This window comes from Macadamia integrifolia, chromosome 12 (genome assembly GCF_013358625.1).
Source record: "Macadamia integrifolia cultivar HAES 741 chromosome 12, SCU_Mint_v3, whole genome shotgun sequence".
NCBI lineage: Eukaryota > Viridiplantae > Streptophyta > Magnoliopsida > Proteales > Proteaceae > Macadamia > Macadamia integrifolia.
The window spans coordinates 10,134,866-10,156,166 of record NC_056568.1 but is presented as its reverse complement, the minus strand read 5'-3'; the positions used below and the strand labels follow the sequence as shown (position 1 = coordinate 10,156,166).

Sequence of the window (21,301 nt, the reverse complement as noted above, 5' to 3'; positions counted from 1 at the left end):
GGGGGTGGGGGAGACTTGCAATATAGGGGGCGTTTGCTATTGAATGAATTACAAAGTGTTCTTTTGAAGTAGGCTAACTTCTGGTAAGGATAGTTCTACTATTACATTTTAAGAAATATTGTTCCTTAAATTATCATTGCTTTGTTTCTTTTTCTTTATTTGAACAGGTTTTATAAGAAATTATATGTATCTTTACAACTTTAAGCCTACTTCACAGATTCAAATCAGGAGAAGATTGTAGAGGAAGGAGGTCTGGATGCTCTTTTTATGCTCTTGGGATCGTCACAGAATACAACCATTCAACGTGTTGCTTCAGGAGCTATAGCCAATTTGGCAATGAGTGGTATTCCTCTCAATTGAATGCTAGCTATCTAGGTTTATATATGATAGAAATTGAGTGATGATGCAAATTTTTGTTGTGTTATGATTCTCTTAGACCTTTTTGTCTTTCTTGAGTTTTTAACATACTAGCTTATTCATGAATGTTTAATTTATTGCTCTTTTTCTGAAGAGCTGAGTTATGTTTGCCACCCCATTTGTATTTTGTAATTTAAGTGTTAACCAATAACATTAACATGATAACATAAAAAAAACAATCAAACACTTACAAATCCAACTTAATCATTTCACTTAACACAACCAAGACCATTGTCAAGTTCTTATATATTTTTTTTCCAGCAATCTAAAATATATGATTTCCCACCTTCATATCAAGCTCTAGATAGTAGATAACTAGATATACAACTAAAGAGGAAAACATATTATAAACATCGAAAAGGCTAAAACAACAAAGAACAGAAAAAGAACATGAATCCATCTAAACCCATATGATAATTCCTGCATTTCTTTCAACCCACCAAAAAAACAAATAATAGAAGGTACTGAAACTAAAAAAATCAAAGAGAAACTCAAAGAACCAGAGGGCAGAGGTTGCAGAGAATAACCAACCGGAGCAGAGAATAGAAGGCAAGCTGCATAAAAGAAAAGAACAGGAGCAGAAAAAAAATCAGAAGAAGGAGAAGAAAGATCGAAGTTACTCGCAGGTGGAACCCTTACCTGGTTGTCGCTCTTGCTGCCGGAGGAGAAGATGTCGCAGGCGATGTGGTATTGTGGTTGTTGTCGTTCTTGCTGCCGGAGAAGGAGAAGACGTCACTGTTACGGCCGGAGAAAGAGAAGAGAAGACGTCGCTGTTGCTGCCGGAGAAGGAGAAGGAGAAGGAGAAAACGTCACTGTTGCTGCGGGAGAAGGAGAAGGAGAAGGAGAAGACGTCACTGTTGCTTCCGAAGAAGGAGAAGGAGAAGACGTCGCTGTTGTTGCCGGAGAAGGAGAAGAGAAGACGTCGCTGTTGCTGCCCGAGAAGGAGAAGAGAAGACGTCACTGTTGCTGCCCGAGAAGGAGAAGAGAAGACGTCACTGTTGCTGCCGGAGAAGGAGAAGAGAAGACGTCGTTGTTTCTGCCGGAGAAGGAGAAGACGTCGTTGTTGCTGCCAGAGAAGGAGAAGAGAAGACATCGTTGTTGCTGCCGGAGAAGGAGAAGACGTCGCTCTTGCTGCCAGAGAAGGAGAAGAAGAAGAAGTTGCAGGCGGTGGCTGCTGGCTTCGAGGGTTTTGGTCTCTTCGAGAGTTCGAGCTTCGAGGGTTTTGGTCTCTTCGGGTGTCGGGTGTTTTAATTTTACACTGCCATATAATAAACAAAATATTGTTAGTAAAAAAAAATAATTACACATAAAGTCGACCGCCTAGGGAATAAATCGTGCCATGGTGTCCATGGCGTCGACATGTCAACGCCATGCATCCAATGGCGACCGCCAACTGTGAGAGACGCAAATCATAGGACTGCCATGGCCTATTTTTTCCGCCGAGACGCGTAGGCGACGCCATGACAACTATGCTTTGTATTGAGTTTCTAAGAAGATAATAAAAGCTTTCTTATTGGGGAGACTGTTCAGAGACTATTCTGCTTGTCTTCTCTTGAAGCTCTGGCTCAATAAATATCGTCGTGTTCTTATGACAGATTTGGATATAATTAAAGCATCAAACATCCGGACCAGGATGAAAGGGAGTATAGGAATCCCCTGCCACTTCAAATTTGTGAATTTATAAGATTGGGATATGGAATTTTGGATACAATGATAAAAAGAAAACTTGCAGAACTTGTTTACAGAAAATCAAGAGGAAAGAAGATAAAGATTAAGATCTGATGGTGACGAATTTTTTTTAATAAGAACCATCTGTTTGTTCATTATGATTATGGACACTCAGGTTTTTCCTTAGCCATGTTGTTGGTGGAGCATTGGGCCCTGGGAAATTAGATGCTTTTGTCTCACAGACAACTTTCTCCCTTCACCTTGTGTTTCATCATATGGATGTGAGTTACCCCATTACAATTTGTTGGGCAGTTTGAAAGGAAACTAATAGGCAGTACTGTCCGTGATGAATGCCCCTTCTGATAATTTCCTCAAACAATGAGCATGCCCTAGTTCTAATGTCTCTAGTAAGTTCTCATATATGCATGTGTTTTACTGGAGTTGAAGTTATACGGAAGGCCTTCAATAATGTAGATGGCATAAAGAATATACAAATAAATAGAAAAGATAATATAGGATAAATAAAGGTAGAATATCAATGAATGGATATTTTCACTCAGTCCTATGAAATTTACGGAGTTCTTTTTAAAGAAAATCCCTCTTGTATATATGCAGAGACAAACCAAGGTTTAATAATGAAGAAAGGAGGTGGTCGGCTATTAGCTAATGTAGCATCAAGAACTGACGATCCTCAAACACTTCGAATGGTGGCTGGAGCATTTGCAAATTTATGTGGAAACGGTAAGCTAAAGATGATCACACCTTTCTCCTTTTGTGAATTCTGATTGGAAGTATCTTGAGCTTCTCTCTTGTTTTTTAAGTGTTGACGAGAAATGTATAAAGATAAAAGATTTACACAGAACATACTGAGTAAGTTGTATTCTGCAAAGTAGTATTTGGATATTATGCTTGTTGTTTAGAGAGATTTATAGGATTTTGGGAACTTAAAGACAACATGATGAGAACGATGTAGTAGATCAACAAATAAAACAAACCAGAGAGGAAGTGAAGATGGATATTGCCTACCAGAATCAACCAATTTTGCTTTTCTTTATATATATATATATAAAGAACCTATTAGGGTTGAAGCAACCAGAAGTTCCCAATCTCCACTGAAAAAAAATAAACTTCACAATGATGTGGTCAGCCAGTCACTGGTTGTCTTATGAGGCCCACAGAAGAATTGACCCCTATTGAGTACCTTAAAGAAATAGACCATTATTTTGGGCTTGGAACCTCAATGCACCATTTGTGATCACATGCTTATCCTATAGTTCATTTTTTCCCAAAATGTTGAAATCTTGGTGCAATCCCCTACTTTCTGGAAGGTGAAAAGAAATCTAGATTTTCTTATCTTGAATGAAATCCAGCAATATATCACACCCAATTTTCACAAAGTATCAACAGATTTTTTTTTTTTTTTTGGGAGATATTTTTCAAAATATTCTGGTGCAATCAATTCACATTGCATGGTGCATTCTGCATGGTATACATAAGGAATAGCAATATTTTTTTGGGTGAATAGAAAATATATTAATAAAAGAAAGGAAAATAGTAGAGAACTCCAAAAAGAAAAAAGGGGGAAAAACAAAAAAAAGTACAATTTAAAAGACCCTGCCTTATATAGGAGTGGGGGCATTGGCCTGTAGAATAGAAGGGGGAAGACCTCAAAATCTACAATCAATCTATTCCTTGCGGTATTAGCACACCAGGAAGGGGCAATGGGAGCTTGGATATAATATCAAAGAGAATGGAGTCCCAAATCTGATGGATAATTGAGACTTAGAAGTCCATCTCCGGAGATTGCGCTCGAACCAGATGTGATAGATGGAGGCACCAAATGCAAGTTTGCCCACCGTATGGCAATAAGATTTACTGGCATAGGACGTGTCCAACCAAATCCATTCCCTGGAGAAAGGTAAAATTCTTCTTCTAGGATGCCAACATTTTGAAAGAGTGCCTCTCCAAATAGAAGAAGAGAAGGGCAGTTGAAAGACAAGTGATCCACATCTTCACTAGCATTTGAATAGAGGCAGCAAAAAGGAGGGACTGCAATCTGACGCTGATGGAGGAATGACTGTGTGGGGAGGCACCGAGAGAAAACCCTCCATACAATGAAACTATGGGGATTGTGGGGATACGACTTGAACCAAGCCAAGTTGCGCTAAGCCCTGATGAGGCCACAAGCTGACTTCGCGCTGAAGAGACCCGACGATGAAGTAGACTAAGAAGCAATATCACCACTGCCAATGGGCCTTCTGGTTATGTTCGGCGAAGCATTCCAAATGGAAAACAGAGTGGGAAAGGGAGGGGGCAAGTCCAATTGTTAGACCGAATGATGCCCGATATCATATCCAGACCTATAAATAACTCCATAACCAATTGAGTGGAGACAAATCCATATGGGCGCCAATGATCTAAGTAAGTGATCTAACAAAAATTTCGTGGAAGCCCCATCGTCAATCAACAATTAACAGTCCTGCAGACAAGACGACGGAGCTTCAGGATCTTCTTCCAAACTTAGGAGGCATCGATGATTAGAGGAACAATCCAAATGAAGTCATTATGCAGGAGGTGAGAATAGACCCAATCAACCTAAATACTCTTCCGTTAGCCGCTAGCTTCCATATTAGCTTGAGGATACCTGATTATTGTCATATTTGATTCTTCTCATGCCAAGACCCCCTCATCATTTTTATGAAGGCAAACAGACTAACGGAGGACCAACTGATCGGACGAAGAAATTATGGATGTTTCGCAACCCTTCCAAAGAAAGGTGCGAATGTGAGACGCCAACTTCGGAATAGTGAATTGGGGAGACCGAAGATGCCAGACCAATTAATGTAAGAGGATTAGAGGACATAACTAATCAACTCAAGAAGGCCGGCATAAGAAAGCAGCTTGCCCTTCCAAAGCTAAAATATCTTATCTAAGAGATCCAGAATGGGATTGTAATGGTGAACAATCAACCTTGAGGGGATCAAAAGTAAACCAAAATATTAACTGGAGACAACCCAAGAAGAAACTGGGTTTTTCAAGTAAGTATGACTTAAAATCCTACGAAACCCTAGCTAAGAACAAAAGGGATTTAGAGTGGTTGATGCGAAGGTCATACATGCTTTCGAAGTGACGTAAAGAGGATATGATGGACTCAACCAATGAGATATTGGCTTTGTAGAAGATCAGGAGATCGTCAACAAAGGTTAGATGGGAGATCTTAAGAGTCTTACATTTCAACATGGGGGAGATGAGACAATGATCCATACGAAGATTATATGCTTCGGGAAAGCACTTAAAGAGCTAAAGTAAAGATGTATGGGATAAGGGGCAGCCTTGACATAATGGATGCAAAGAATCCGGTATAGCTACCATTAATGAGCACAGAGAAGCAGGGGAGGAAATGCAAATTAGAGGTGAAACAGGTCTGGGTTGGGCCAGGTTTATTAAAACCCTAACCCAACCCTAGGTACCTAAAACTCAACCCCACCCTAACCCAACCCTACTGGGTTCATACCCAAGCCCAACCCTATAACGCCCCGGCCCCATTAACCTTGCACAATCTTGTCCTCTTTGGCCCATGGGCCTCAAGGCTTTAAAATGCGTTGTGCTATGTTAAGGGACTAAAGTTTGCACATCCTCATTGATCTCCCAAACCCCCTGATACCTGTCATATTCTTGGTGGGGATACCTCACCGATCTCCCAAGCGGGTCTAGTACTTGCCGGATTCTTAGGTGTCACAAACCCTATTGGGCTCAGGGTTGGGTCAGGTTGACCCTAGCTGGTCTTCTTATTGGAATCACATTCTGATAAGTGCTAAGAGTCTAAAGAGAAAGGTTCCCTTCTACTAATGAAGTTCTCTTGTTGGTTTTTCAAAAGCTTAGGAAAGCTTCCTTGTCCTGCTTTAGTTACTTCATTCATCCATACAACAGGATACAATGACATTATGGGCTGAGTTAAATCTTGGCCACAATGGAAGTCCAGGTTGAGAATTGTCGCGAAATCCCCAAATGGGTCAAGCCCAACCCAAAAAATTAGGTAGGTGGAGTTGTTTCCTATCAATATGTGCAATGTTCCAGTGTTCAAAAAAAAAAAAAAAAAAAAAATCAACTTTTTCAATTCTAAATTTAAATAATTCCATTTACTACAATAGAGAACTCAAAAGTGAATGCAAATTCCAAAGGAAGAGAGAAACAACTTGTTCTTCAGTTAAAAGTTAAGAAATTAAAGTCCAATGTTCATTGTCATCAAGAAGACACCATAGCCAACCATGAAACCAAATAGTCCAAATCTGTATCCAGATAATGACCTATCAAAAAAAAAAAAGAAAAAAAAAGAAGAATAAGAAGAAATGAGATAGCAAAATAATAAACAACCAAAGCAAATGGAGAATTAAAAATTCTCATACAAATTAACAATAACAACACAAAAACATCAAAGGTCTCTCTCTTGATCCCTGATAAATAGGGTAGCTTGCTTTAAGTCAAATTAATAATATCACCATCACCAATAATAATCAGGGTTAGACTCAAGGCGGGTCATGGTCGGGCTGGGTTTTCTATGCCTCAACCCGGCCCGGCCCAACCCCACACAGGGTTGGGTAGGGTTGGGCTGGGTTGGCCCTCATAGTTGGGTTAGACAGGGTTCGAGCTCAAGTAGGGTTAGGGCGGGTTCGAATCGTCAAGGTTAAACTTACACCCTAATGCAAATGGAACCATTAAGAGGCATAAAGCAAGGTTGTTTGGCAAAGGCTTTACTCAAATCTATGGCATTGACTACTAGGATACATTCGCTCTTGTCACCCCAAAAGCTATTTGAGACTTGTTGAAATACAAATTAATCTCTCATACTCAACCAGATAATGCATATGATATAAGGATTTTTACCCTGTTCTTACATGATCCACAGACTGAACATCTTCAAGGCAATATATTGGATTCTAAGGTACTTGAAATCAACTTTTGGGACAAAGATCTAATTTTCCAACAATGGCAATCTGAATCTAGAAGCCTTTACTAATGTTGATTGGGCTGGTTCCATCGATGATCAACATTCTACTTCAAGATATTACACATTTCTTAGAGGAAATCTAGTCAGTTGGAGAAGCAAGAAGTAACTAGTGGTATCTACATCCATTGTTGAAGCAAATTATTGATCTATGATACAAGGTGTTTGTGAGCTTGTATGGCTCAAGATGTTACTTTGTGATCTAGGGGTGACTGTTGAACAACTTCTGAGGACTCTGATAATAAGACAACAATATATATAGCTCATAATCCTAGTCCAGCATGACAGGACCAAGCATATTGAGATTAACAAACAATTCATAAAAAAGAAGCTCGAACAAGGTTCAATTTTCATTCCTTTTGTCACCTCAGAGAATCAGTTAGCTGATATGTTCACAAAAGGTTTAAATTGTAGTGTGTTTCATCCTGTTGTTTGCAAGTTGGGCATGAGAGATATAAATGCACCAACTTGTTGGGGGGAGTGCTAACGTCTAGCGTCTAAATTCATGGTATGTCTAGGTTCATTGTATGCGAAGATAAGAATTGTGCTTCATCCTTACCTAACATGCCTTAATTGTAATTCCTTCTCTCTATAAATAAAGGTGGCCTCTGTCATTATAGACAAGCCGAATCATTCTCTCCTCTCTATACTAAAGGTGGCCTCTGTTATTTTAGACAAGAAAATCATTCTCCTCTCTATATAAAGGTGGCCTTTGTCATTCCAGACAAGTCGATTCATTCTCTTATACTGTATTTCTCAACTTGGTATTAGAGCCCAAAAACCCTAAAAGAGTTTTTTGTTGTTTCGTCACTAATAATGTCACCATCATGAGTTCATAAGCTTCAGCCTTTTGGTCAAGCATGTTAGATTGAACATGATCCAACATATGTCACACCACGCATGACCCATTGACCTTCGCTTACCTCCACTAACCGTCAAATGTCACACCACCACCACAGTTGTCATTTGCGCCATGTAGTATCACTGTCTAGCCCTAAAGGCCTCTCTATAGTCTCTGCTTGGTCCAGTGGCTTTGTCGACCACACCGCTAGCCCTTTAGGCCATGTCAGACCTCCGTCTGGCCTCCCCAAAACCTTTTGCTCACCGCTAGGTCCCTTGGGCCTTTGTCAACCTCCCATCTAGCCTTCCTAGGCCCTGTCATTCACCTTTAAGCCCCTGCTAGGACCTTGTTGAACCATTCTTTTATTAACCGATTTATGTATCGGATTCCACTCACCCTATATTTCGAGTTCTAGCATTCCGAACCGTGACTACCAGCCAGAGAAGGGAGAGGAAATTCAACAGCTAGTCGTTGGTAACTAATGATTGGCTATGTTTCCAAAGATTTTAGATTTGCTCATAACGATTCTTATTTTATGTACTTGATACTGCTTGAATATTATTTTACCTACTAGATATTTTTAAAAAGGTTGGTTGAATTTAATTTTCAAATTCACTCATTGAATATCGAATGAGTAAATGATTGAATTAGATTCGGTTGGATGTCACCAACGAAATTCACACTAAAAACTCCATACATTTGATCTGTTGCACCCGCTTCAAGCCCTAATGATTAATTAATCGATCTTAGGGTAAATAGTTTCTACTGCTTTACTTTTGTTTACTTCGACTCAACTCTTGTATATGAGAAATGAGACTTAAACCTCCGTTTGGCCCTTAGGCCCATGCTGCAACTACTGCCTGGCTCCCTTGGCATCTATCTCCAATGCCTTTGCGCCCTCCTGCCTCTTGTGAATTCATCACGGGATTATTTGCATGCCTCCATGATACATTAGACACACCCACGACCTTATTTACTTTTTACATCCTTTTTCAATTGCCTATTACTTGCTTGTGATTCCGACACTATGACGAAAAGTAGGAATACTGGCATCTCTTTGGGAGGACTTGGGACAAGTGAGGTGAGTCGTGTTGGGACTCATTTGTTAGAGTTCATGACTTCATGTATTAGGGGTACTGGGATATATATTGTGTTATATAGTGTTTTACTTTTTCAACTTTCTACCTTCCTCTCTTTGCTACCTTTTTTTTTGTTTGGTGAATAATATAATTCATTACCAAAGAGAAAAAGAAATAATACAAAGCCCTAAGGGGAAAGAAAAGAAAAAACTAAATACATGAATGCCAAACCTCGAGGGAGGGAGGGATGGACCTGGATACAAAAAGGGGGGAGACCCCAGGAGACAACTTTATGTTTGTTCCTTGGGGAGTCAAAACTTAAAGAACTAGTAGCAAAAGGCTTGGCTCTAATGTAAAAAGAGACAGAACACCAAATCTTCTGGAGAGGCTTAGAGTTGGAGGTCCATTTCCTGAGTTTACGCTCCATCCAAATTCGGTTGTTGGAGGCATTGAAGGCAAGCTTACCAACTGTGTCGCAAATAGAAGATGTGATGGGAGAAGATTGAGATCTGACAATGGAGGAGAAATGACTGAGTTGGGAGGCAATCGGATTGGGTGCGCCAACTGTGGCTAGGAATGTAAGATTTGAACCACCCGATCTTTCACCAAGGAGCGAGAGGCCCCCAAGGTCTAAGAAAGTCCTAAGCTGCTTTGGTGCTGACGGTACTTGAGGAGGTGGGAGACCAAATGATAGTATCATCCCTACCATGGGGGATCTAGAGATATAATGCAAGACATTCCATACAGGAGCTAGCAAAGGGGAGGAAGAGACCCGTGGGCCCAAGAACCATCATGCATAATGTCAAAGACCATGGAGTGCTTTATGAGACCAGAACTATAGATAACTCTAGCAGAGTAGGAGGAACCATATGGAGGACTCTAAGCGGGTGCAATTTTCAAGCCAAAGGGAAGGAGAAGATTCTTTATCTATCCTGGTAGTGATAGCTCCCATAACTAGATGACAAACACACAGGATCTTACACCAAACCCTCAGACAAAACAGGAGTAGTCCAGATGGAGTCAGACCGGAGAAGACCATAGTATATCCAATCAACACAGATACTTTTCTTCTCAGAACTCAGAAGCCAGTTTCCATATCAACTTAATAATACCAGCAAAGTTGTCATGTTTGATACGTCTCAGCCCCAGGATCCCCTTGGCTTTAGGAAAGCAAACATCAGCCCAACCGATGGGACAAAGAAATTTGGAGTCAGAACCCTTCCAAAGAAAAGCAGGCATAAGAGATTCCAAGTTTTGATAGTAGCTTGAGGCAAGCCATTGATGCCAGACCAATAGATGTAGGACGATTGGAGGACATGTCTGATAAGAACTAATCAGCCCACGTATGAGAGAAGCTTTCACTTCCAAAGCTGAAGCTTCTTACGAATGAGATCAAGGATAGGAATGCAGTGATGAGCAGTTAATCTTGTCAAAGGGAGGCACAAATACTTGACCGGAAGATGACCAATAGAGAAACCAATCTTATCAATCAACGAAGCCTTATCCAAATCCGAAACTCCAGCCAAGAACATAAGGGATTTCTGAGGGTTAATATGAAGCCTGAGAGATCTTCAAAGAACTAAAGGCAGGCCATAATGGTCTCCAATGAACCAATACTGGCTTTGGGGAATATCGTAAGATCATCTGCAAAGGCAAGGTGAGATGGCCTCAAGGACTTGGATTTTGGGGATGGGAGTGGGACAGATGCGTTGTTGATCCTTACGACTCTGAATATTGTGGAAGAGAACTTTCAGTGCCAATGAGCTTTTTCTAATTCAATAAAGACTGCAAAGAAATTTTATATGTTTTCTAAGGCCTGGTTTAGCAACTTTCGGGAACATTGTAGCACAATGATGGTAATGCCGAGATGTTCCTAGAAACATCACCAAACCAGGGCTAAATCTTTCCATTGGTCTCCTAAACATATAAACAGAATAAAGAGTTTCTATTTTTTATCTCCCTAGCATAAAAAACCAAATTGTTATACTGAAATACAAAATCCGTTTGATATCAAATACTCTTTATTATGCCTAGCTATCAGCTTAATCTCCCTATAGTATTGAAATATTGCTTTTTACCCCCCACACACCCCACCCACACTAATATCACTTAGAAACTCTAAACACTACAGGGAAAACTACTTCAATGTTGCCTCTAGAAGATTATTTAAATATAGCTGTAGTTGTTATCACTTAGTAGACATGTTCAAATTAATTGGCAACTGATGCACATGCTAGTCACTTAACAGAAAGGTTACATACAATGCTGAAAGAAGATGGCAGCATCAAAGCACTCTTGGGAATTGTCAAATCTGGAAACAGTGATGTCATAGCACAGGTTGCTAGAGGGATGGCAAACTTTTCAAAATGTGAATCACGAGGAATCATTGAAGGTTTGTGGATATGCAATCTTCTGTCACAACATTACTACGGATTATGTATCCATATACATTGCTATGACAAGAGTCCTTTGATGAATATTAAATGATCTTCACTTACTGCAGGACATAGAAAGGGGCGTTCACTTCTTATAGTGGAGGGGGTACTCACATGGTTGATTTCTAATTCTTCTAATTGTGCACCTTCAACTCAACGCCACATTGAGCTTGCTCTTTGCCATTTAGCACAAAATGGTAAGCTTATGTAGATGTTGGAATATTTCCGCTAAATATTGATTGATATTTTTAGGTGCTTTTCTGGAACTATAATTTCAAGAAAGAGAGAAAGGGGGGTAGAGTGTTGCCACTCCATGTAGAGAGTTCTTGGCTTAGCTTGTATGCAGCAATTTCAGTACTTATTCAATTCACTCAGAGCACATGTTTCTCCTGTATTTGAGAAACAGGAGAAATGATATAAAAACTGAGAAGTTGGATATGACTTGATTCATCCTGAAACAGAGACTTTAATAAAGTTTCTGGGTGTCTTATCCATCAATGCAGTATTTGAACATCATATAAATGGTTTTCCTTGTGTTCTTCTTGTTGTTGAAAAAATAAGCCTTACACTATTTTCTTTTGTTTTAATTACCTATCTTTTTTATGATGAAGTGCCTTGTTAGATGTATTGACTCAGGACTAACTAAAAAGAGCTCCATCCAGGGTTTACAATGTTTCAAGTCCTCAGAGGATATAAACTTGAGTTAAGCATGCTGAACCTGAATCCGACTACTATATTCATTGGGTTGAGACTCCAATCCCAAGTTGTCAAACCATAATACAGCCCATTTGTTACTTTGGTGGATGGTTTATAAATTTTAAACCTTGGATCTATATATGACCCCACCCCCACACACACACACAGAGTGATAGAGAGGGAAGAGGAAGGGGAAGAAGAAAATTGATCCCCCTACTTTTGGTTCAAGATTGGATCTGAAAAAGGTCAAACCCAGATGAGTCCAAAGCTTTTTTTCCTTGCCCCCCATAACATCAAGTCAACTTGGGGTGCCCAATGGTTGAACCAGATTTATCATTCTCAGAATCACAGGCTTTTGCAGGTTTGCTTTCAGGTTGGTTATGATAACCACTGCCTTGTGTGGAATGTTTCAGGTTAACAATCCATTCAGCTCATCTCCAAATTCTGACTTGGGACAAATTAAAGAGTTTCATTTAGGGGTTTCAACGAATCGAATCCTAATAGGTATTGATTAGGGTTAAGGATGCTGAACCTTAACCCAACCATTATATTCATGGGATTGAACATGCCAATCCAAGCTGTCAAAGTCAAACCAAAAACCAACCCACTTATTAATATGTTGAAGATGTATGATATGTAAAGCCAAATTTGGGGAAAAGTAGGTGGGCAGGTTAGTGCCCTGAATATTAACCTTTGAGCCCTAGATCTACACGACTCCTTTCTCCACAGGAAAAATCATGACCTATATTGTATCCATGTGAAAGCTCAATTATGGGGGTAAAAATTTCATGTGTTTGAGACATGAACTATGTAAAAAATAACTGCATCAACAGATTAGAACTTTCTCCCCCCTTCAAGAGACGAGTGGAGAAGAATATGATCACCTGGCTTTTGGCTCAAGATTGGATCTAAAACCAGATGAGTCAAAATCTTTGTTTCATTGCTCATGCGTCGAAGCTAACTTGTGTTGACGACTGGTTGTTCTGGATTGAGCAGAAGCACTCCCTTTTCCAGATTGACATTCAGGTTGGTTATGATGGACACTGCCTTGTCTGGAAAGTTTCTGCTAAATATCCCGTCCAGCTCGACTACCAAATTTCTTAGGGTTTAATTAACTAGCAGTAACATTGAGGAAGTCATATAACCTCTACTTTCAAAACGTGTTTGCTTTACAGTGGGCTTCTACAGAAATTCAGAAAAATAGATGCCCAGAAAACTTAATTTCCTGCTGAACTTGTTTCACTCCCAATATTTTTGGAAATCCAATTCAGTCCTAGTTGTGCACTAAGAGCCTACCAAACTTACTTCTAGTATCTATATATCTGTGCACTAAAGAGACTTTCAAGCTTTCCATATTTAAATTCTCCTGACAAATCAAATATTAAAATTTTGTTGAAACTCAGAAACAATGATGGATCATTTAAAAATGCAGGCTGCATCTTACAAGTGTCTGCAATATCTGAAAAAGGCAGGCAGTATGTTTTCAAATAGCTTGAAACCTTGCTTTCTTCCCATTTTCTATTTTTTTCTCCATCGCCATTTTGAATTTGGCTTCATCTGTTTGTTCAGTGTCTTTTCTTATAAGCTTACACGCCACCCTGAAAAATTATTGAAACAGAAAAAATGACAAGCACATTCTCATTTTCCACCCTGTCTATTGTATTCTCTGTTCATTTTTGTCAATGATATTCTCTGTTTGTTACTTGTTTCTTGACTGTTGTATCATCTCCATATTTATTGCTCTTATTTGTCTTGTTCGTCCATTTTTCGGTCTCATGTTTTATCTATCACTGCCTTTTTAGATGCCAACTGAAGGATAGTTTAGAAGTAGGACTATACTTTCCAGTTCTGCTGTCTGTGGGCATCAGACACATTCTTAAAAGAGCTCGGATTCTTTTGTTCTCAATTTTTATTTCCACGAGGAAGATGCACAAATTAATCTACAGGTTCTCTAATTTCTGCAGAGGACAATGCCCAGGACTTCATATTCAGTGGAGCATTGAAAGAACTCATTTGCATATCAAATGAGTCATCAAGAGAGGACATACGCAACTTAGCAAAGAAAACATTGAAGTTGAGTCCAACTTTTCAAACTCAGTTGCAAAAATATGAGAGATGATGATCCAAAAAGCGGAATCAAAGAGCTTCTCCTGCTTCCAAAGTGTTACTCCATGAAAGCTATGTAAATTATATAATTGATAATTGTTCATTCATTGATTTACATAATGTAGTCTGTGTTTGCCCTTCTCTTTTCAATGTCCTATCACTTAGGGCTTTTCTATTAAAAATCACACTCTGGCTATTATATGATATATCCAAATGAGGTCCAGAAGTTTATAAGCTATAAAAGGAAACATTTGGCTCTGTTTTGAGGTAAACACTGTATGAGGAAGTCTCACAGGTAAAATTAGTTTGGCGAAAGGTTTTGTGCACGGTCATGCATACAACTTTTGGATGGGGGATGAGGGTTTGCAGTGCACCCTACCTTTTTTGATAACGAGGTAACACATCCATTACACCTTGGTAAACATAACATATAAAACGAAAGCACAAAGAAATGATTATTACAAGAATTAAAAATTAATGGAGAAAAGATAAGGGACATACCTATTTACATGCGCTGCAAAACAAAATTATTAATTCCATAATAATTGGATAAAAATTAAAATTGAATTATTGCTCTTAAGAATATGAAATCCTAAATAGAAAGCATGAAATATTTAATAAGAAACATCATTCTAACATTCCTAAAATGCAAATGTAATCCTCAAAAATGTGAAAGGCCTATCAATATTAAAGGAATAGTTATTATTTCATCATATTGTTTGGGATTAAAAAAAAAATGCAAAAACCTACATAAAATAATGCATGTGATGCAATAATGGTAAATCTAGAAAACTGTAAAACATAAAAAGAAAAATCCAAAATAAATTTAATTAATATATAAAAAAAAAACATAAGAAAGTTATTGGAGAATTATTAAGGTATATACTAACTAAATCTATGAAAATACCCACAATAAAACCGAATTAAAATCATGAATTAGTGGCATATTGTTGCTGCCTGATTTGGGGACATCAACAATATAATTTCACTAAAGGGTATATTGTATAGTATATGTAACCAAATTGAACGAAAACAAAAAGAATATGAAACTGGATTCATTGAGGAAGAAAACAAGCTAAGATTCAGCTCCAGAAGGCATGCAGAACGTAGAGGATCATAGTTCTAAGTTGTAGTTTCTGAGCAAAAGCACCCAGTATTTTCACATACCTAAGAAGAACCTTTAAGAAATCACTCTAAAGACATTTTAATATGGGGAAAATCATATTTTACAGATTGTAGACCTCCTATTACCTCTATACTTCAAATAGAAAGTCTTACTAAAAACCATTGGATTTTGAGTGAGACATAGCCAATTTGGCATCAATGGAAGAAAATAGGATAAATCTGCATCAACCAATCAAATAATTTTGAATTTATTTTTGTAAATTTTTTTTTTTTGCTCTAATTCATGTAATAAGATTTTTACGAAGCATAAAGATTCTTCCATGAAGCTTTGGAGGCAATTTGCATTAGACTTGGAGTCCAGAAAGTTGAATTTTCAAGCGCTACTAAGACTAGGTTTTCCTAGGAATTGACCCTCAATGAATTGGGGTCTACTCTCAATGAGTTTTAGTTGACGTCGGTTGGCCATCAATTTGCCCTCAGTTAGGGTTGACAAACCTTCATTGGGCGTTGATAAGACCTACTTCGTAAAACTTCATAATCTTTCAAACTATAAATTAAACTTGAGTGATTCAAAATGTGTTGGAAAGATTTTTCTAAATACTATCCAATATTGAAAAAATTCATTTGAAAATGAGGACCACAAAGCCCTAAAATAATTGATCATTTTCAAACCATTTTCCAATACAATGTTTTATGTAATGAAATACAACTAATTAATTTACCAAAAAAAAAATACAACTAATTACTAATTTTGGATTGATTAAAAAGTTATTTGACCAAATCTTAACCTAGTCAATTTTATCCGGAGTATTTTGGTATTTGTTGCCAAATTCAAATGAATGACTCTAAATAAGTTCAACGTATAGGAGACCTCCAAAAATCAATTAAATATGGCATATTCACATCCAAAGGCCTTGTTCATCATCATTGTGCAAGGTGTTTACAATGGTGGATTTTTTAATTGTCCACGTCACCCCTTCATGTAGCTGAATGATTTAATATTGTGGATGCACTTTGTGGAATGGTCATCTCTCTCTCTCTCTCTCTCTCTGTCTCTCTCTCTCTCTCTCTCTCTCTCTATATATATATATATATATATATACTAGTAAAAATACACGTGCAAATGCACGTGGTGGTAGTCTCCTAATTAAACATTTTCTTAAGACAAGATTATTGGGTCAATCCATTTGAAGTAAGTTCTGAAAAGCTTGGTGAGCTGATTTTTCAAAGTTTGTATTTTCTAAAAACAAAATTAAACCTAATTATTCTGAATACAAGAGAGAAAATCCACAGACTAAACAGTGCAATTCCCATAATAGAAAGGAGATGAGAACATGAAACACAAAAAACATATGTCTCATCTTTCTCTACGGAGGTCTTGAGAATGGCATCAATTTCACAAATAATTCTCTCATAGCATATAATAATAATACTAATAGAGCAATAAATCTCTCCATAATTCTCCATACTATAATTTTGTGATTATTTTTTTATCCCTTTAATATGTAATAATTATAATTAATGAGTATTCCACCCCTCTCTTCTCCACGTTTAGAGAGATGAGTGAGAGAAAGAGAATTATGGAGAGAATATACACCTTTCCTTAGATTTTGTAAGGAATGGAGGGAGAGATTTTAGGAGCCATTTTTTTTTTTTTTTGTATATCTCTCTCCATACTTACCTTTTTAATGTCTCCATAATTATTTATTGTCTCTATGGAGAATCTCCCCCCATTGTGCTCCACGTTTTTTTCCAAAGACAATGAGTGAGAGAGAGAGAGAGATTTAAGGAGGAATAATAGTGCATTTGCTTGGTTTATAATTATGTGACTTTTAATAGTTAATAATTATAATTATATGCCTTTTTAATACTCCACTCTCCCTCTTTCTCCTCCACCTTGAGAGAGAGAGAGAGAGAGAGGAATATTATATGCCTTTTTTAATCCTTTTTAATATTTAATTTATTAATAATTATAATTAATTATTACTCTCTCCTTTCTCCTACATGTTTAGAGAGAGAGAGAGATAGATAATTATGGAGAGTTTATTATTATTAACTTCTTTTTTTTATTGGTATATCTCTCTCCATGATTGTTCATTCCATCCCCATTCACCATAATTCTCTCTATTTCTCTCTCCACTCTCCCCCTTTCTCCTCCACGATTAGAGAGAGAGAGAGAGTGAGAATTATAGAATTTATTATTATTTGATTTATCTTCCATTTTTAGGGGTGAGAGGATGAATGGATTTAGGGTTTGTAATTATATGCCTTCTTAATACTCCACTCTTCCCTTTCTCTTTCACGTTCAAAAAGAGAGAGAGAGAGAGAGAGAGAAAGAATTATAGAGAGTTTACTATGATATTTGTTTCATATTTAATTTTGAGAGGATTTTGGTCATTTGGGGATTTTTTCGGGTGTTTTTTGGTCATTTGAGAATTTTTTTTGGTAGATGTAAATGATTTTTTGGTCATTTTGAAAAAAGTATACCAAAGACAGGAAGTACGTACTTTTATATAGTAGTATGATATATACTAGTAAAAATATACACGTGCAAAATGTCTACGTTAAATTAAATGTATTTTAATAATATATTATATCCATTGAAACAATTAATAATTTAAGATGATTATTAAATGTTAAATTTTAAATTTCAATTCATGATAGAGAAATATGGATTTTTTTTGACAATCAATGGTTAAATGCTATTCAATGGCAGAGGGGAGAGAGAGAAAAATGTACAAAGCTAATGTAAAAATTTAGGAATAAACCTTTTTAGAACATTTAATTGGATTTTAAAAAGGCTTCTCTCTCTCTCTCTCTCTCTCTCTCTAAGAGATTTAGTTACTATTAACATGGGAGATGAATCTAAAAAGGCCTAATGTTTACATGTTTCAGAAAGGATTATATACATATTGGATTTGTATTGTTTTCCATAGATATATTACACTTAATGTTCACAAAAGTATAAGATATTCACCTGATATGATCCTTATAATGGATAAATGAGTTTCTTAATATGGCGCACCAGCTGAGGAATCTTTAAAAGAAATCAACAGACATGAGCAAATATACTCACAAAATAAATCTTTCACCATATATTCCTCTTTCTTCGATGAACTGACAAAAGGAGAGATCAATTAATTGAACCTCATCAGCACAAAGCAAGTTGCATCTACCTCATTAACATGAATTTAATAACAAAATACATGCAAAAGCCATAAGTGACCAATCTTTGTTCTATTCAAATTACCAGTTTCAGAGACCTTGAGAAGATATCTCCAAGGCTGTGGAGAGAATCTTTTTCTAGATTCAAAGGAAAGTTTCATAGATATACAATTTATGAATTGATACTTTAGCAATCATACTTAGAGAAAAGATTGTTAAAAGAAAGGAATCATTATTTTGATTGAATTGGTTCGCTATAGGATGGGAGGATTCGAACTTCTGAGTAGTCGGAACAAAACCCCACGCCTTACCGCTTTGCCACACCCAATTTCGATTTCTATTTGACCTCATAAACATAAATATCAATGTTGGTTTTCTGTCAATTCCATAACACCTTTACATATATCATCTGTCTTCTCAGAACCATAATTATGTGCACTCAGATAATGATAATAAAAGAGGAAGACACCAATTGAAGAAAAGTGGAAGCAAAAAAATATAATGTTTAAGGAATTTAAAAAAAAAAAAAAATCAAGGAAAAGAAAAGCATCATAATTCCAAAACGCAAATATAAATTTTATTATAAAAATAAGGAGAACAATATTGACAACAAAAACCTTCACAGATATCACCAATCTTCTCAGAACCAAAATAACTTCCTTCAGGCATCATAAACACAACTTCCTTTAGGCATGTGGTGGTATCTCCCTCAATAGCCCATGCATTCACCATCATTTGGGCATCCTTGGGCACAATGAACCCCACAGATATTCACTTTAGCTTCAGCTATAGGAGGGTCAAGAGAGGATTTGGTGGTTGCGGACTCCTTCACCGCTGCCTGCATGTCTTATGATTTGATTTGGAAAATAAGATTTGGAATTAGTCAAAAGTAATCAACACACCAAGAACATCCAAAAATCATCAAGTTCATAATATTTTCATTGTTTCATTGGAGCCATTCACTAACCAGGATCTTAAGCTTTGTGCACCTTCAACGAAAATCTCCTTATTTGTGCGTAAAAGGAACCTAATCTTATCCAATGCCTGATGTAGAGTAAACGAATTCAAATAAAATCAGCGGCATACAAGAGAGAAATAAACAAATACTAAGGCATCAATAACGATTTCTACTCACGTGTAATAAACGGTTTAGTAAATTTTTCATACATCAGAAGCATTGGAGATAGCTCTCTCAAAAATTATAATATCCATGAGGCAAGAAACATCATCTTGGAACTTGAATTTCTCTACGTTGCTACGACGTTACATCTTTGAGAGCGATTCTTCTTGCTTAAACTATATAATTGCTCCTATTAAAAAAATGATAAAGAAGAAAAAAGAACATCATGTCCTCACATTCTAATAGGGATACAAAGAAGATACAACATCAGACCCCCCTCCAAATATATATATATATATATATATAGGGAATAATTTCAGAAAGGGGGTAGGGGAAAAAATTCTTAGCAAATCCAAATTAATAGATAACTAATTCAGAATGGTGCTGATCTTATCTTCAACCTTGTAAAATCAGAAAAACATATTTGACAGAAACAACACAAAAACTTGTCTCACCCTCAAATAGAAAACATAATAATCAAATTAAAAATCTTTAACAAAAAAAAGATAAAGAAGAAAAAGAAACTTCATATTTGCACATAGTAATAGGGTTACAAAGAAAATACAACATCAGAAGCGCAAAAACTAAAACATATCCGTGCAAGAAACAAATCTAGAAAAGGAGGAGAGGGAGAATAAAATTCTTAACAACATCAAAAAATACATGTGAAGGATTACAAGATTTACACACCAGTGTTTATCAACTGATCACCATGCATTGAAAACTCATACAAATCATACTGCAAGTAGATACGTCCTTGTTAGATCACCAAGAGGTGCATATACAAAGAGAGATTGAAACGTAAGTTTAGAATCTCAAATACAAAAAGATATTGAAACAAAGGTTTCGGACAGGAAACGCTCAATTAAACTTGTTTTATAAAAGAGGGCAATAAAATAAACAATCAACGAATCTTAACCCACTCGAGCGAACGACAACTTCCTCCAAAATCGTACACATGCAAGGAAAAATTCAATAAATAACATCTACATAGGCGAGAAAAAATTCAATAAACAACGTCCATTGCTTATAAAAAAATTATACCAGAACTCTGAATCATAATCATATCAGCAAATCGAATTCTATGGCAAATAAGAGCCAATCTAAAGCTGTGGTTCAATTAAAAGAGAAGCAATTAGAGGATTCAGACCTATGGCTTGCCATTTGAGGCATATCTGAATCAAACCTATGGCTTGCAACTTCAAGCTTCTTTTGCGCTCAACAATCCTCCAATATCTTTTACATCCTTTGATGGCTAATAGTGAAGACTTGGATAATCTAAAAAGAGAAAATATCCCTCTATTTATTTTATTTTATTTTCTTGTGGAGAAGAGAATAGATCTTCGAGTTTTGGGGGAAAAAAAAAAGGAATGTCATGAGAGAGGGAGAGGGTATAGAGAGGAGAGTTCATATTTTCTTTTGGTAGAATATGAGTTGTTATTTGATATTATGAAAGGAGAGATCGTATTTTAAGTTTGGAAAAAAAAAAATAGAGTTATTATTGATAATGAAATTAAAAGGAAATTAAGAAAGCTATTGGAGAGAGATTTTTTTTGGTAGAGAATTTTTTTTTCTTGGTAAATATGAGTTCATATTTGATATTAAGAAGAGACTATAGAAAGGAGAGATCATATTTTGAATATG

The 21,301-nt window shown here is 36.8% G+C and overlaps 1 protein-coding gene and 1 long non-coding RNA gene across 2 annotated transcripts in view; one reads left to right on the top strand and one right to left on the bottom strand.

Annotated features, from left to right (window-relative positions):
- LOC122057745 (kinesin-like protein KIN-UC) overlaps positions 1-14,519 on the top strand; it is a 69,703-nt gene extending 55,184 nt beyond the window's left edge. The window contains 5 exon segments of the mRNA XM_042619976.1: positions 218-343; positions 2,701-2,826; positions 11,259-11,402; positions 11,514-11,642; positions 14,106-14,519. Coding sequence (XP_042475910.1) covers positions 218-343; positions 2,701-2,826; positions 11,259-11,402; positions 11,514-11,642; positions 14,106-14,260 — 680 coding nt within the window. The 3' untranslated portion in view covers positions 14,261-14,519.
- Positions 14,520-19,106: 4,587 nt separating this feature from the next.
- LOC122057746 lies at positions 19,107-21,017 on the bottom strand. The gene is made up of 4 exons (XR_006133619.1): positions 20,808-21,017; positions 19,673-19,847; positions 19,505-19,581; positions 19,107-19,383 (listed from the first exon to the last, which is right to left on the bottom strand). It is a non-coding gene; the product is annotated as an uncharacterized LOC122057746 (long non-coding RNA).
- Positions 21,018-21,301: the final 284 nt, after the last annotated feature.